Source organism: Lithobates pipiens, unplaced genomic scaffold, assembly GCF_037356315.1.
Source record: "Lithobates pipiens isolate NorthernLeopardFrog02 unplaced genomic scaffold, aLitPip1_a1.2 Scaffold_30, whole genome shotgun sequence".
Classification (NCBI taxonomy): domain Eukaryota; kingdom Metazoa; phylum Chordata; class Amphibia; order Anura; family Ranidae; genus Lithobates; species Lithobates pipiens.
The window spans coordinates 94,980,052-94,996,190 of record NW_027507791.1 but is presented as its reverse complement, the minus strand read 5'-3'; the positions used below and the strand labels follow the sequence as shown (position 1 = coordinate 94,996,190).

At 39.1% G+C, this 16,139-nt stretch overlaps 1 protein-coding gene across 11 annotated transcripts in view; it reads left to right on the top strand.

Annotated features, from left to right (window-relative positions):
• SMOC1 (SPARC related modular calcium binding 1) overlaps positions 1 to 16,139 on the top strand; it is a 273,199-nt gene that overhangs the window by 155,736 nt on the left and 101,324 nt on the right. For all 11 annotated transcript variants that reach the window (XM_077464635.1, XM_077464636.1, XM_077464634.1 and 8 more), the window contains exon 5: positions 721 to 768. In XM_077464635.1, the coding sequence (XP_077320761.1) occupies positions 721 to 768 (48 nt within the window). The remainder of the gene's footprint in view (positions 1 to 720; positions 769 to 16,139) is intronic.

The following is a 16,139-nucleotide window of genomic DNA, read 5'->3' as shown; positions in this document are numbered from 1 at the left end:
AGTATCTTCATCACACTTTGACAAGTAGATTACTGAATTTGGGGGTCTGTAAAAAAAAAAAAATGTCTTTTAAAATCTTTCATCACAGAAATCCAGTTCTGATGATGGCAGTGTCATCTGAAGGACAAAACCGACATCAATAGTAGTCACCACTTTGTCCACTTTGGGGAAATCTTTCCTTCCTAGCTTCCATCTCTGGGGCAGGAAGGAAAACCTCCTCAAAAGAGAACCAAACAGCAATAAAAGCACTTATTTTCGGTAGAATGTGGGAGGTTAAGAAATGTTATGATTTTTTTAATTACTATCTATATCTACTTTGAGCAAATTTCCCCTCACGTCCTGTCCCAGTGACAATCGGTGTTGTGTGGTTATTACAGGACATTACCGCAAAAAGAAATGAGGGTAAGTCTCACCAATGGAGACACAATACAACAAAAAAGGTGTTTACCTTTTTCCAGTCTGTCCAAAAAGAAACTGGTCTGGGTTGGGTTTTTTGACCCTGCTTGCTTTAGTTGGCTAGATGCTGAAACATATTCCTTTTCTTTATGAGGCTTATTGTTTTTATATCTAATAGCACCAGACCAAATATTTGAGTTATTCTGTAACATAAAGATAAAAAAAAACAATATTCATCTTATGTAACAGAACAGCTCTGACTATTTAAACTATTACAAATGCCTATGGCTTTTTTTTTACATTGTTTATTTCTTTTCTTTGCAGGTTCAGTAACAGATAAGCCCTCAAGCCAGGGTAACTCAGGCAAGAAAGGTGAGTGAAGTTCTATGATTGGCTGTGAATTGCTAGTCCACAGCAGATTATTTTCAGTATGAAGTTATGAAGATTTTTAATTATGATAATCAGGGGTGTATCTACCACTAGAGATGGGAAGACCTGGAAAAAAATGGAAAATTTAGGGAAAAACATTTTTTTCCCATTTTTTTTATTTTTTATTTTTAAAGCCATTTTTTTCCCCTGGAAAAATTGGAAAAAATAAGCGTGAAATATGTTTATAATGGTATATCTTTGACATGGCATTCAAACTATATAACCTGAAGATCTTAATGAAAGGTTTCTGGGTCAATTTGCCTGACAAATTAGTTTACCTTTTTTAACCTTTTAAATCATTCCTATTAATGTTCTCAATCACAGCATAATGTTTCCCTATAGTCTGGTCAGTAAATTAGTTTTTTTTTTGCCTCATCAAGACCAACATCTCAAGTGTGGAAACATTGGCAATTTCCGCTGATGGTAAATCTGAAATTTGCAAATATTGTGAGAAGAAATATTCTTTTCCAAATGCTACACAGTTAACAAAACACATCCTTGTGTGCCAGAGATGCCTTAAAGACATTAAAAATGACTTTATGGAATGAATTGATGAAGACCATAATGAAAGTTCGAGTATCTTTTCTCCCCAGAGTTCTCATTCCAGAAAACCTCTTTCTGCTGCTTCTGGATCATTGCAAAGTGTTTCTTCAAAAGCAGCATCTTCAAGTGTTACAAACCACTGCCTCCCAAAAAATACACAATCCCCTCATTTATAGATAAAATGACACCTGAAAATCAGTAGAACATTGATCAAGCTCTTGCAAGAGCAATTAATGCTTTTGCATCAGCATTGTCAATAAATGAAAATGCATATTGGTAGGAAGCCTTTAAATTATTGTGATCGAGGGGGGGCGAGGGTTACCTGTTCCCACGTATAGTTGAAATGTTCTTAACCTTGTTATCCATTTTGTAATAAAAAAATAAATTTTAAAAAGCAAGTTCAGTTTAGATACTGAGTAAACTGCACATTTATTTCAAGCATAATACTTTCATATACACTGCATTTCAGTCCCAGTGTAAAAAAATTACATTTAATTCGTACAACCACTGCTCGCTAAAATGTAAAACAAAATCTGAACATTTCCATTTTTTTCCAGATTTTTTTTTTTCCAATGTCTTCAAAATTTCCTGGAAATTTTACATCTCTACCGCCATATTTGGCTATATGTATACCATGGTGCCCCACAATACAGGAAGCTCAGTTCAGCCTGATTGATTATACATTTTTCAGGGCATAAAACAGTATATAAGTGTGGACACTGTACTATTAAAATATTCAGTATGGCATGATGCAAGGGAATGCCTTAGAAAGTTTATTTCACAATAGTGGGTTTGCCTTTAAAATATTAATTTGGAAAGCCAGGACCTTTCTAATGAATTTGCTGGATTCGTCTTTACTACTTCAATATTTACATTTCCTAAACAGATGAATTCATAACTCCATTATTATGGATTTCTATGATTCTCAGTGATTAGTTACTATTATAATACTGATAGATCTTTTGCTCTCAGAACTTGGTAACCAAATTCACCTACTGCTGTAAAATGTAACCTAAAGGCCCACTATAGATAAAAATGTACTCTGTAATCTGTATGTGGTTAATACTTGTAATAATAGTATTCAGTATATGAATACCTTTTTTTTTTTATTTCAGACCTTTATTTATATTTTTTGTCTACACGTACATGCAGACCAAGTTGTCCAGCAAAAGTAACAGTCACAGGGTTTGAGACAAGCCTCATAACACTTCCAGGGGTTCTTACAACAGTCAGCTTTTATTTATATGGTTTAAAACTTTTTTAAATGACTAAAAAAAGTGTTAGCTAGAGTTGGGCTTTAGTTTGTTGCTTATTTAACCTCTTCAATATCTCATTTATTGAGGCCCTAAAATGGCAGGTTACTACAAATACCCCCTAAATGAGCCCTTTATGGAAAGTAGACAATGCAGGGTATTTAGTAAGAGGCATGGTTTTTTGAAGTTGTAATTATTTTTCACAATTTGATGTAGAATTAAGAAACTAAAATGTATGTTTTTAAATTTTTTGTTTGCATGCTGTCATCAGAGCAATGCAGCCTTATCATATTACTGGCGTGGTAGGGATCAAGAACACTGACTGGTGACAGTATGTAGAAAATAGAAATAAAATCATTTTTTTCAATTTCTTAACTTTTTTTTTTTTCTTTTTTTTTACAAATGTTTTATTTTTTTACATTTTATTTTTACATACTGTTACCAAAGCAACACTGTACTACTCTAGGAAAATGATAAAGATTTTTTTTACACTATGATTGCTTAAAACGGTGATGATTTTGTTGCGATCCAGTGCAATTTCACCCATTTCAAATGAATAGGCTGAATTACTGCACCTGGATCAAATTTTAATCTCCCAGGAACACACAGCACGTTCCTGTGCAATTCTTGGTGTGAACGTGCCCTAACACCACGTGTACATCTAAGATTACCATGTTCACAAAGTGACGTCCTGCTACACATTTTTACTGCACACTACGTTGTCACTTTGTTAAAGTCCATCTCAGAGGAAAGGAAAAATGCTTCCTTGCAGTGGGGTTGCCCCATGCTGGTTTAGGTCATGGGGGCTTCAAAAAGCAGCATTACTATCTGATCCCCCGCTCCACAGCAGCCGTTGCTCTCATCTTCTCCCTTACACTCCGGCAATGGACTGTCCCTTGGCATCCTTATGTCCAGTCCAGGGCTTTGGGCTCTGCTTTGGACTTAATGGTGTCGGAGGACCTGCGACTGGTAGTGCATAGGGGAAAAGAGGCTGCGAGGACCCATCTTACAGCCTGGAGAGAGTCTGTGGGGGCAGAGTCTCGGTTAAGTAAAACTGCCTTTTGTGGCTTTGCAGCTCTTTAGACCCAAACAAGCATATAATCCTAGGCAAAACATATAGATAGTGGTGCAAGCAGAAGTGCCTTATAATGATGCAGGGTCTCTCATGAAGTCTTTTAGAGTGGCAGTCCCTTTGTATTGAAAATAGTCAATGTGCTCAGGGCCAGCCTTATAAGGGAGTAGAAGCAGTCTCCAAACATGCAAAAAAGAAGAAAATGCAGACGCCTCTGACTGTAGACTGCAAAACATTTAATAATAGAGCAAAGGAATACAACTCACATGGAGGACATAAATAATAGGCATATGTAGTGACCCGGTAGAAGGGAACTGCCTGGTCCCCGCTGAGAGCCGTGTCACGCCACTCGTGGAGCTGTCCTTGCCGTCAGGATGCAGGTAAGGTTGGTTGTTGAGAGCAAGGGCTGGAAATCATGTTGGAACACAGCGTTGTCCGTGTTGACAACACTGGCGTGCTCATGATGTGTTTTGGAGCATGCACACTTCTCCTTTCAGAGCTTGAAAAAGGAGCGTGGGCTGATTGTATTTACCCTAGTGTGCATGCTCCGAAACACATCGTAAGCATGCCGGTGAAGTCAACACTAGCGACGCTGTGTTCCAGCTTCAATTCCAGCCCTCACACTCAATGACTCAACATCTTACCAGCATCCTGATGGCCAGGACAGCTCCATGAGTGGTGTGACAAGGCTCTCGGCGCTGACCGGTGCAGTCCACCGAATTACTACATAAGCCTATCATTTATGTCCTCCATGTGAGTTTTACTCCTTTGCTCTATTATAAAATATTTTACAGTCTATACTCAGAGGCGCTTGTAAGCATTTAATCCTTCCTGTTGTGGGGGCAGCCTCACTGCAAGGGAGCATTTTTGCTTTCCCTGGATTTCAGTTTTAAAGGAGGTGAAAAAATAAGATTTACTGGTAGGTTCAACAGGTAATAAAACATGCTAGTGATAGACTGCAATATCGTTTTTTATACATTTTTTTTTTTCAGGGCCTTTTTTCTGGCAATACGCCAGTCTGACACCTCTGCCAGAGACGGTGTGGGAGCAAAGCACTCTCTCTTGGTCTGTAGCATAGCAGGGCAGTCACGCAGTAAGCATAATGCAATATACGGCTCCGGTCCGGCTGTTCCGGCTGCAGCTTGAGAGAGTGAAAGGCGGAGTGATATCATCTGCATTCCAATGTGCCTCTCCCTGCAGAGCAGTCTGCTCAGCTGTGTGGAAGAGCTGCAGTTTGATCGTGTGGATAGCCTGTCCTGGAAGCATGTTTTTAGACATAAAAAGGAAATATTATAGAGGCCGTGCTGAGGTTATCAAGTTGGCTGCTGCCCCATGTTTTAGACATATTCTGGTAAATTGAATTGCCAGTACTGCTGAATGGGGCTGTGTGTGCACTGTCTGGTAATGCTGCTTGGATGAGGACCTGTGCTGTGACTCTCTATTCTAGATCATGCTGTCTCCTTGCTGAATAGGACCGTCACTTTGCTGGATATTTTGGGATGTCTTTTTGATGGATTGGCCTGTCTCTTGTTGGATTGGCCCTTCTCTTGTTGGATTGGCCCTTCTCTTGTTGGATTGGCCCTTCTCTTGTTGGATTGGCCCTTCTCTTGTTGGATTGGCCCTTCTCTTGCTGGATTGGCCCTTCTCTTGCTGGATTGGCCCTTCTCTTGCTGGATTGGCCCTTCTCTTGCTGGATTGGCCCTTCTCTTGCTGGATTGGCCCTTCTCTTGCTGGATTGGCCCTTCTCTTGCTGGATTGGCCCTTCTCTTTGCGGGATTGGCCCGTCTCTTTGCGGGATTGGCCCATCTCTTTGCTGGATATTTGGGTATGTCTTTGCTGGTTTTGGCTGTCTTCTTGCTGGATCAGGCCATATTTTTGCTGAATATTAGAGGATGTCTATTTTCTGAATATTTGGGGATGGTCTCTTTGCTGAATATGGGGTTGTCTCTTTGCTGTATTGAGCCATCTATTTGTTGGATATTTGGGAATGTCTCTCTACTGTATTGGGCCGTCTATTTCCTCAAAATTGGGGATGTCTTTTTGCTGATTATGGGAATTTCTCTTTGCTGGAATCGGCTATCCCTTTGCTGAATATTTGGGATGTCTCTTTGCTGAATATTTGGGGATGTCTCTTTGTTGAATATGGAGATTTTTTTACTGTATTGGGCTGTCTTTGCTAGATTGGGCTGTCTTTTTGCTGAATATTTGGAGATGCCTCTTTGCTGTATTGGGCTGTCTCTTTGCTGAATATATATATGGCTGTCTTTTTGCTGGATTGGTCTGTCTCTTTACTGAATATATTGGGCTATCTTTTTGCTAGATTGGCCTGTCTCTTTGCTGGATATTTGGGGCTGTCTCTTTGAATGATTTGTGATGTCTATTTCCTGGATTGGGCCATTGTTTTGCTGAATATTTGAGGATGTTTTTGCTGAATATGGGGATGCCTCTTTGCTGGAATGGACTACCTCTTTGCTGGATTGGGCTGTATTTTGCTGAATATTTGGGGCCATCTTTTTTCTGAATATTCAGGGATGTCTCTTTACTGGATTGGGCTGTCTGCTGAATATTTGGTGCTATTTCTTTGCTGTATTAAGCTGTCTTTGCTGGATATTTGGGAATGTATCTTTTCTGGATTGGGCCATCTCATTGCTGGGTATTTGGGGCTGTCTCTTTTCTCAATTGGGCTGTCTTTTTGCTGAATATATGGGGCTGTCTCTTTGCTGGATTGGGTTGTCTCTTTGGTGAATATTTAGCGGTGTCCCTTTTGCTGAAGATTTTAAAAGGGTGGTTCTAGGGGCGGTTCCAGGGACAGTCCAAGGGGATTCTAGGGGTGGAGACAAACGTGACCTAGGAGAGGGGGTTGAGTTCTTGTACCTTTTCTCTGAGGGAAAAAAAGTCCTGCGTTTTTTCTCGCCATAGATCCACTTTAAGATGCGTGGGTCTCTTTAATTTAATGCTGTGATAGCTCATCTCTGGACCTTTTCAAACATTTACAAGTTCATGGGAAATGTAGAACTAACAATATGATTAAGACTAGTTTAAAGTGGATGTCTCAGTAAGTCTCCATCAAATATACAAGCGTATAAATTTGCTATACTTTTGTTTACCTTTTTATCATTTAAAAAAAAATCTGAAAGCTTCAGTCCAGTAATTTTGCCTATACAGAGATTGTCATCAGTCTGCTACAGGCAGGAGGAATAATTTCCTTAGTCTCCTCTGCCCCAGCGATCAGATTGCTATATTAACCCCTTTGCGCCAGTGGTTTGCGTATATGTGGCCTCCTGGCCAGTGGGCCTTAATGCCGAACGACTGCATATATGCATACCAGAATTTAAACTGAGCAGTGCTAAGAATGCGCACCCTGCGCACTCCCGGAACAGTTACTGGTGGCTAACAGAAAGCTCCTGATCTCTACTTGCTAACAGGAGTTTTCCGATCACGTGACTGCTATGACAGCCAATCACAGCGGTCCCATGATCAGAAACCCCACCTCCCAGCATCAGAAACGTCTTAAAGGGCTGAAAGGCACGGGAGTTAAGAGGTTCAAATGTAATACCAGTCAAAGGCTAAATCTACTCCTGCCCCCACTCTAATGCTGCATACACATGGTCGGATGTTCAGACGGGAAATGTTCGATGTAAGCTTGTTGTCAGAAAGTCCGACTGGGTGTATGCTCCATTGAACATTTGCTGCCGTAATTTCCACCAACAAAAGTTTGATAGCAGGTTCTCAAATTTTCCGCCGACAAACTTGTCAGAAAGTCTGATCATGTGTACACAAGCCCATCGCACAAAAGTTCACGCATGCTCTGAATCAAGCAGAAGGAGTCGCACTGGCTATTGAACTTCCTTTTTCTCGGCTCGTCGTACGTGTTGTACGTCACCGCGTTTTCACGTTCGGAATTTTTGGCCAACATTTGTGTGACCATGTGTATGCAAGACAAGTTGGAGCCAACATCCTTTGGAAAAAAAATCCACGGTTTACCCGGCATTTAACTATTCTGTCTACCCTGTAAAAGAAAAGATGTGTATAGTTATCTAGTCTGAACCCGCTCCAGTCTGGTCCTATGTACGCCTATGGGTGATATCATTGCCCAGGCTCTGCAGCCGTTGTCGCTCTCTCTCCTCTACACTGAAACTGACCCTGGTCATGTGATCGGACAGAATAGGTAAGTACAGACAAACGTGCACACACACATAAGATAGTGTGTGTATGGGCTGATAAAAGGACACTCTGAAATTATTATTTTTTATTTAGAGATCAGCCATTGCACTCTGTATTCCTTTGTGTATTACATTTAAAAGAATATGCAATAAAATGTAATATTTAGCATATTTACATTCTGTGTTCATTTTACCCACTTTAACTTCTTGCACCTGTATATCCCCTATGGACTGGCAGTTTCTTTTCAGCTATGGGACTTCTAATTTAGCAGTAACTTTTTATTACTTAGGCCCCTTTCGCACTTCAAAGTCACTTTTAGCGTGATTTTGTGGCTGTAATTTCAGGGAATGCCTGTGTAAATGTGAGGTATGCCGATCTCAACTCGCATGAAAGTCGGACCAAGGACTACTTTGAAGTTGGCACGACTTTAAGTCGCACATATATGAATGGTTGTCATGGGAAATCATGGGGAACAACTTATGTGACTTTGCAGTGCCAAGTCGCAGGACAAGTGAAACAAGTGTGAAAGGGGAATTATGATACCAAAGTGATAAGGACATTGGGAAGGATAAATAAGACTATCTTTTGGCCTTCCAAAATTATTTTATTTTTATTTTATTTTCTATTTATTCTAAGAGCAATAGGAAAAGAAAATGAATAGATGTATGTTTGTTTTCCTGCCTTTTGATAGTTTATTTTAAAACAACTAGTGTGAAGGTGGATACACATTTTACAATTTTTGTTCAATTTCCTTTAGATTTACGTTCAACTATGTAGTGCAAGGACCTGCCTGATTGCATACAATTTGAATGTGTTTAGGTTTGACCTCATATTATATGGTTTTGGTAAATCTAAAGGAAAATTATACAAGAAAATTGTATGAAAATGTTATACTGTGTAGCCAGCTTTACTCTAGTTACAACCAGCAAATTTTATTCTATTTTTCCTGTGTAAAAAACTTTAACTTTGTTCCTATTTTTTAATCCAAAGCTCCAAAACCATGAAAAAAAAAAACACAAAAGAAATAAACAAGACAAGTTAAATAGAAACATGTATTTTAAGTGAGCGTAAGCCTACAATTTGTATTTTTTTTTAAAATGATGAGCATCGTACTTGCCTGCTCTGTGCAATGGTTTTGCACAGAGCAGCCCAGATTTCCCAATTTTTGACTCCCCCCCCCCCCTCCCCCCCCCCCCCCCTTGTTCATTCTGGATCACAGTGGTCTTTCTAATGGAGAGAGTACACCTCCCTTGCTGGTAAACAAACCAACTCACCAGCTATGGGTGTCCTACATAGCGGCTGTAGTGTAGTTTGCAGCTGCACTGCCCGTCCCACCTCTCTCCTTGCCCACAGATTGCTTAGCATTTAGTTAACTCATTCACAAAATCAAAAGCTTTCTGTGATTGGATAGGGTAGATGAGGAGAGGGCAGAGTGGCTGCTGTGTAGGAGAGCTGTATTGCTTTTCTCAGAGTGCCGGAGTATAGCAAAAGCTATACTGTCATCAGTCAGTGAACCAATACATTGTAAATGGAGAGAGGTCCTGGTGATGGCATACAACTCCTTGCACTTAAATCCCTGTATGTCAACACAATTTAAAGGCTTATTTTTTCTGGAGTTCTGTTCAAGTAATACACTTCTATTGGCTAACTTAACTTATTAAAGATGCAAGCTCAACATTTCTAATTAGGGTTGATTTAAAAAAAATGTTGTTCCTGGCTACTATAATGGAAGGATTTGGTCAGAGCAAGAGCTTATAGCAGTTTCTCCAATCTGCAATTTTGAAATGGTAAACTTCAGGCTACAGATGGTGGATAGGCAAGGTGCAGAGTAGAGTTCAGACATGCATTAGGATACAGAGTTCAAATTCCACAGAGTAGCCCATTGATATATTGAAGCCTCAGACGTCAATGTAAAGCAACTATATTTAATGAGGAACACATGGAAACAAGTACTTGTATACCAAAGAATGTTTTAAAGCCTTACAGAGTCCTTATAGTTTTACAGCTTTTTCATTTTGATTGGGGTGTCTCTTTAATCGCTACCTTGCCATGTGGACATGTTAGGACACTCTGAGCAAACAAGACATTAAAACTGTAAAGTGAACAGAATTTTACCAGCTAAGTTCTCTTCCAACACAAACCTTAACATTACATTTCCGTCTGTTAACAGTCAGTAAACACAGGAAATAAATATCCATTTTTAGAAAATCAATAAACAAACTCAGACTGCAAATAACTGCACTTGTTTAACATAAAATACTGTGGTTTATGTAATGAATATATATGTATAGGTGTGTGTGTATATATATATATATATATATATATATATATATATATATATATATATATATATATATATATATATATATATATATATAATATATATTATCCCACATCCACCTAACTGTCCCCAAGCCGCCCCCATCAAATCATTCTCTGCAGCTATTACCTTTTGTACCACCACCCCCTCCCTTTACAATGTAAGCTCTATGTGCAGGGCCCTCCTGTACCTTTTTGTATTGTACTGTAATTGTGTTGTCTCCCCTATACATTGTAAAGTGCTGTGAAAACTGTTGGCGCTATATAAATGGTTAATATATTACCAAGATGGGACACCTGTGGCGTATAGCTGATTTCTTTACACAGGATTACATCTGATGTGGCACTCCTATTCTCCACTGTATCAAAAAATTGGAGATATAATCTCAGTTTAAGTTGAATTCCTTTACTTTAATCTTCATGCATTTAACAGGTACAAGTGGCTGTACAGTTTCGGACAGCACATGCCCTTTTATCAAGCTGCATTGATTGAGAGATATATATAGTTGTGCTCATAAGTTTACATACACTGGCAGAATTTATGATTTCTTGGCCATTTTTCAGAGAATATGAATGATTACACAGAAACATTTCTTTCACTCATGGTTAGTGTTTGGCTGAAGCCATTTATTTTCACTCAACTGTGTGTGCTCTTTTTTTAAAATCATAATGGAAACAGAAACTACCAAAATGACCCTGATCAAAAGTTTACATGCCCTGTTGATTTTGGCCTGGTAACATGCATACAAGTTGACACAAAGGGGTGTGAATGGCTATTAAAGGTAACCATTCTTGCCTGTGATCAGTTTGCTTGTAATTAGTGTGTGTATAAAAGGTCATTGAGTTTCTAGACTCCTGACAGACCTCTGCATCTTTCATCCAGTGCTGCACTGACGTTTCTGGATTCTGAGTCATGGGGAAAACAAAAGAATTGTCAAAGGATCTGCGAGAAAAGGTAGTTGAACTGTATAAAACAGGAAAGGGATATAAAAAGATATCCAAGGAATTGAGAATGCCAATCAGCAGTGTTCAAACTCTAATCAAGAAGTAGAAAATGAGGGGTTCTGTTGAAACCAAACCACAGTCAGGTAGACCAAATAAAATTTCAGTCACAACTGCCAGGAAATTTGTTTGGGATGCAAAGAAAAACCCACAAATCACTTCAGGTGAAATACAGGACTCTCTAAAAACGTGGTGTGGCTGTTTCAAGATGCACAATAAGGAGGCACTTGAAGAAAGATGGGCTGCATGGTCAAGTCGCCAGAAGAAAGCCATTACTATGCAAATGCTACAAGGTACCCCCCATACAATATGCCAAACAGCACAGAGACAGACCTCAAACCTCCTGGCACAAAGTCATTCAAGGCCTAGTCAACAAGGCCTATGATGAAAAGTACGAATGTGGTTTGCTTATGTTTTGGGGCTGTGTGAGCTACAAAGGCACAGGAAATTTGGTCAAAAATGGTGGCAAGATGAATGCAGTATGTTGTCAAAAAATACTGGAGGAACATTTGCATTCATCAGCCAGGAAGCTGCGCATTGGAACGTAATTGAACGTGACAGCATGACAATGATTAAAAACACAAGGCCAAGTCAACCTGTCATTGGCTACAGCAGAATAAAGTGAAGGTTCTGGAGTGGCCTTCTCAATCTCCTGACCTCAATATCATTGAGCCACTCTGGGGAGATCTCAGACATGCAGTTCATGCAAGACAGCCCAAGAATTTACAGGATCTGGAGGCTTTTTGCCAAGAGGAATGGACAGCTTTACCATCTGAGTAGATAAACAGCCTCATCCACAAATACCACAAAACACTTCAAGCTGTTATTGATGTTAAAGAGGGCAATACAAGGTTTTAAGTTATTATGTAAACTTTTTATCATTTGAACATTAACCATAACCAGGGCAGCACAGTGGTGTAGTGGTTAGCACTTTCACCTCGCAGCAATAGGGTCGCTGGTTCAAATCCCGACCACAACACCATCTGCCTGGAGTTTGCATGTTCTCCCTGTGTCTGTGTAGGTTTCCTCTAGGTATTCTGGGTTCCTCCCACACTTAAAAGACGTGCTGGTAGGTTAAATAGATCCTGTCGAATTGGGCAAATATGTGTTTGTAAGCTTGTTGGGACCTCACGGGGTAAAGGACTGCTCTATACCACAGATGGACACCTGCGGCAAAAAGCTCCCTGAGGTGATTCAGTTCACATAGGTATCATTCATAGTCTCTGAAAAATGGCCAAGAAATCTTAAATTCTGCCATGGTATGTAAACTTATGAGTACAACTGTATGTGGAGAGATAATATATTTATAAATGGTACATTTACAGTAAATTTAAAAGGATTACATGTTATTATTTACTCCCCATGTTAAAACTGTAGAAGAATCCCTTCTATAAGATTGTTTACATTACTTGGTTGAATATAACAGGGTAAATTTAGACATATTGCTGCCCTAGGTGACCTGGTGGTGGTAAAAAAAAATATTAAAATGTACAATTGGATGAAACCTGGTTTCACAACTTTACTGACCAACATACCAGAAGTCGTAGAGACAGCTTCTTGTAATCTGAAATGAAACTTGTGATTCCCCTCAACACACATGTCCAAAAGTGGTCAGAAAGGGTTAACAAAGTAAGAAAATATGTTTTTACAGTATTTCCTTTTTTTAGGCTTGTCGCTACCCCTTTACCTTGCTTCCCTATGTGAGGCTCCTCTTGGTCCAGCAGAACAAGTGAGATTTTCAGGGGCATAAAACAGAGAAGGATTCTCTGATGGCGAAATCCCACTCTTGGAGTCTTTGGATAAGACATTGGTGGAGTGTTCAACCCCCAAAAATCGCAAATATCTGTTTTGGTTAGACCATTTTAAATGTTACCTATATTGAGAAAATAGACTGCATTTGTTGCCCTCTTCTCCAAAAAATATAGGCTGAGAACTGGTGCTCTGGCTGGAGTGTCTCTGCACTCACATAACAAACTTGTAGTAAACTTAAGCCGGCCACTTGGTGTCATCCATTAAAATACATATACTTAGGGTTGTGTTTTACACATAGCCAATATCAGACTAATGCATTTCGGCTGTAACAGCCTTCCTTATATGAAGGCTATGAGGAAGACTGCTACAACCAAAACGCATTAGCCTGAAACAGTTGTGTTTTGCATTACTATGCATGACACTGGTCGGCTTAAAGTGGTGTTTCAGCCATTTTTTTTTTTTTTTTTTTTTTTTTTTTTTAAAAAGCCAGCAACTACAAACACTGTAGCTGCTGACTTTTAATAAGAGCACTTACCTGTCCAGCAAGCCTGCGATGTCGGCCCCCCAAGACTAGGAAGAGGCAGATTAGGAAGAGTGCCCAGCAACAGGGGTTTCTGTCAACTAAAAAAAAAAAAATCTTTTTTTTTTTTCATTTTATTTCAAAGAAAATTTTAATGTATAAATGTTTTTTAGGGTTGACCTTCGCTTTTAAGTTTACTAAAAATATATATTACCTGGTTTTCATTCTGATCTAGGGGCTTCAGTGCTTTCAGAGTCACTGACCTATGATAAGTAGGACATTTAGAAGCTATGCTGTTCTGCATGCTTGCTTTAGAAATGATCAGCATTGAAGGTGTTGAATTATCATGAGAGCCAGGCAACTTGCATTTTTGGAAGGTGGTCCACCATTTGCATTTTCCATATTTTTCTCAATACCGGTTACTTTTATATACAGTTCTATAAAAAATAGATCATAAAACAAATGAAGATAAAGTAACTAGGAGAAAGCAAGGTATTTATGTAACTAGCTACAACTTAGCAGCCTTCAAGGTGTATGCTGGAATAATAACTCTTTCTTTATGATCTGCCTAATCCTGTGGCGTCTAATTTTAGAATACCCCCTTAGCTTTGTATACTTTTGTACAGAGCTTGCCAGGTTTCAGTGCCAAGTCTAAGACCTCATCATTTACTTCATAGTTTAAATAGTGTGAAAACTCTGGAGGTGTTCCTGTTTTGGGGAAAAAATGACAGGCCATGATTAATCATACTGAATCAGCGTGATGGACAATCCTAATAACAGCTGTGTCATACTGAGACTTTTGACCTGCTGCTGATTTGTGGAACGTGCAGTTATTTATTGCTAAGAGGATTTCAAGGGAGAAAAGCCATGCTAATAAATTAAATTTCATCGTTATGATTATATGATTTATTACTCGTATAGTTTCTAAGCCTTAAGACTAGCATGCTCATGTTTAGGTTTCAGACTTACTGTTTAAAAGTTATATAAGGTAAATTATTGCAAGAGTTTTTCATTTGGGTAGTCATTTTTAACTCAGTGGTGCCCAAATCATGGTTCTCTTGGTCTACTTTTCTCACTTCAGAAGCTTTTATGGTACCTGTCAATTAACTTTAAGTATGAACACACTGGTGACAAATAATATTACTCAAACGTATCTGCATGATATCTCCACTGGCTGCACACCTTGAATCATCTTCAGCAGTAAATCGTTTTTGTATTCCCAGCAGTGTATCCATTTTGTCTTCGGTGACCTATCTACCCTTGTCCCAGTGATATATCGCACCCTGTCTCCAGCAGCATATTTTCCACTATACCCAGAAACGTATCCCCCCCTGTCCCCAGCAGTTTACTTTCTCCTGTACAAAGTACAGTTCCCCTGTCTCCAACAGCTATTCTGCTATTCTCTTCTGCTATACCAGCAGTATATTTTCTCCTGTCCCCATTAGTATATCTCCTCCTGTCCCCAGCAATATATCTCCCCTGTCCCAAGAATCACATCTTCCTTTTATATACAGTAAAATCTTGGATTGCAAGCATAATTTTTTCCGGAAACATGCTTTTAATCCAAAGCACTTGTATATCAAAGCGAATTTCCCCATAAGAAATAATGGAAACTCAGATGATTCGTTTCACAACCATTTATTCATAGGTCTTTCAGTTTATAGTTCATATAAAAAGATCGCAATGTGATAGGTTGTGTAACCATAAAATGTTAATTTACAAATGGCAGCCTCCACAGGGGGATTAGAAGCAAAACCCAACAGGAGCTACAGAGTATAAAAGAGGAGGCACCTTTAACCCTTTCATGACTAAGCCTATTTTTGGAATTTGGTGTTTACAAGTTAAAATCCATATTTTCTACTAGAAAATTACTTGGAACCCCCAAACATTATATATATTTTTTTAACAGGGACTCTAGAGAATAAAACGGCGATTGTTGCAATATTTTATGTCACACGGTATTTGCGCAGCGGTGTTTTAAATGCAACTTTTTGGGAAAAGGGACACTTTCATGAATAAAAAAAAACCAAAACAGTAAAATGATGCCATTTTTTTTGCATAATGTGAAAGATAATGTTACGCCGAGTAAATAGATACCAAACATGTCACACTTTATAATTGCGCGCACTTGTGGATTGACGACAAAGTACGGTACCTAAAAATCTCAATAGGCGACGCTTTAAACATTTTTTACGGTTACCAGGTTAGCGTTACAGAGGAGGTCTAGTGCTAGAATTATTGCTCTCGCTCTGACGATCGCGGCGATACCTCACATGTGTGATTTGAACACCGTTTACATACGCGGGCGCGACTTCCGTATGCGTTTTCTTTGCTTTGCGAGCTCGCGGGGACGGCGGGCGCTTTAAAAAAAAAATTTTATTTTTTTAATTTATTTTATTTATTTTAAAATGACTAAATTGTTTAAAATAAAAAAAAAAAAATTTGATCACTTTTATTGCTGTCACAAGGAATGTAAACATCCCTTGTGACAGTAATAGGCGGTGACAGGTACTCTTTATGGAGGGATCGGGGGTCTAAAAGACCCCCCACCCCTCCTTTACACTTCAGTGTATTCAGATCGCCGAAAACGGCGATTCTGAATACCGGATATTTTTTTAAAACCGGCGCCATTGGCAGCCGAGTAAACGGGAAGTGACGTCATGACGTCGCTTCCGTGTTTACTATGAGG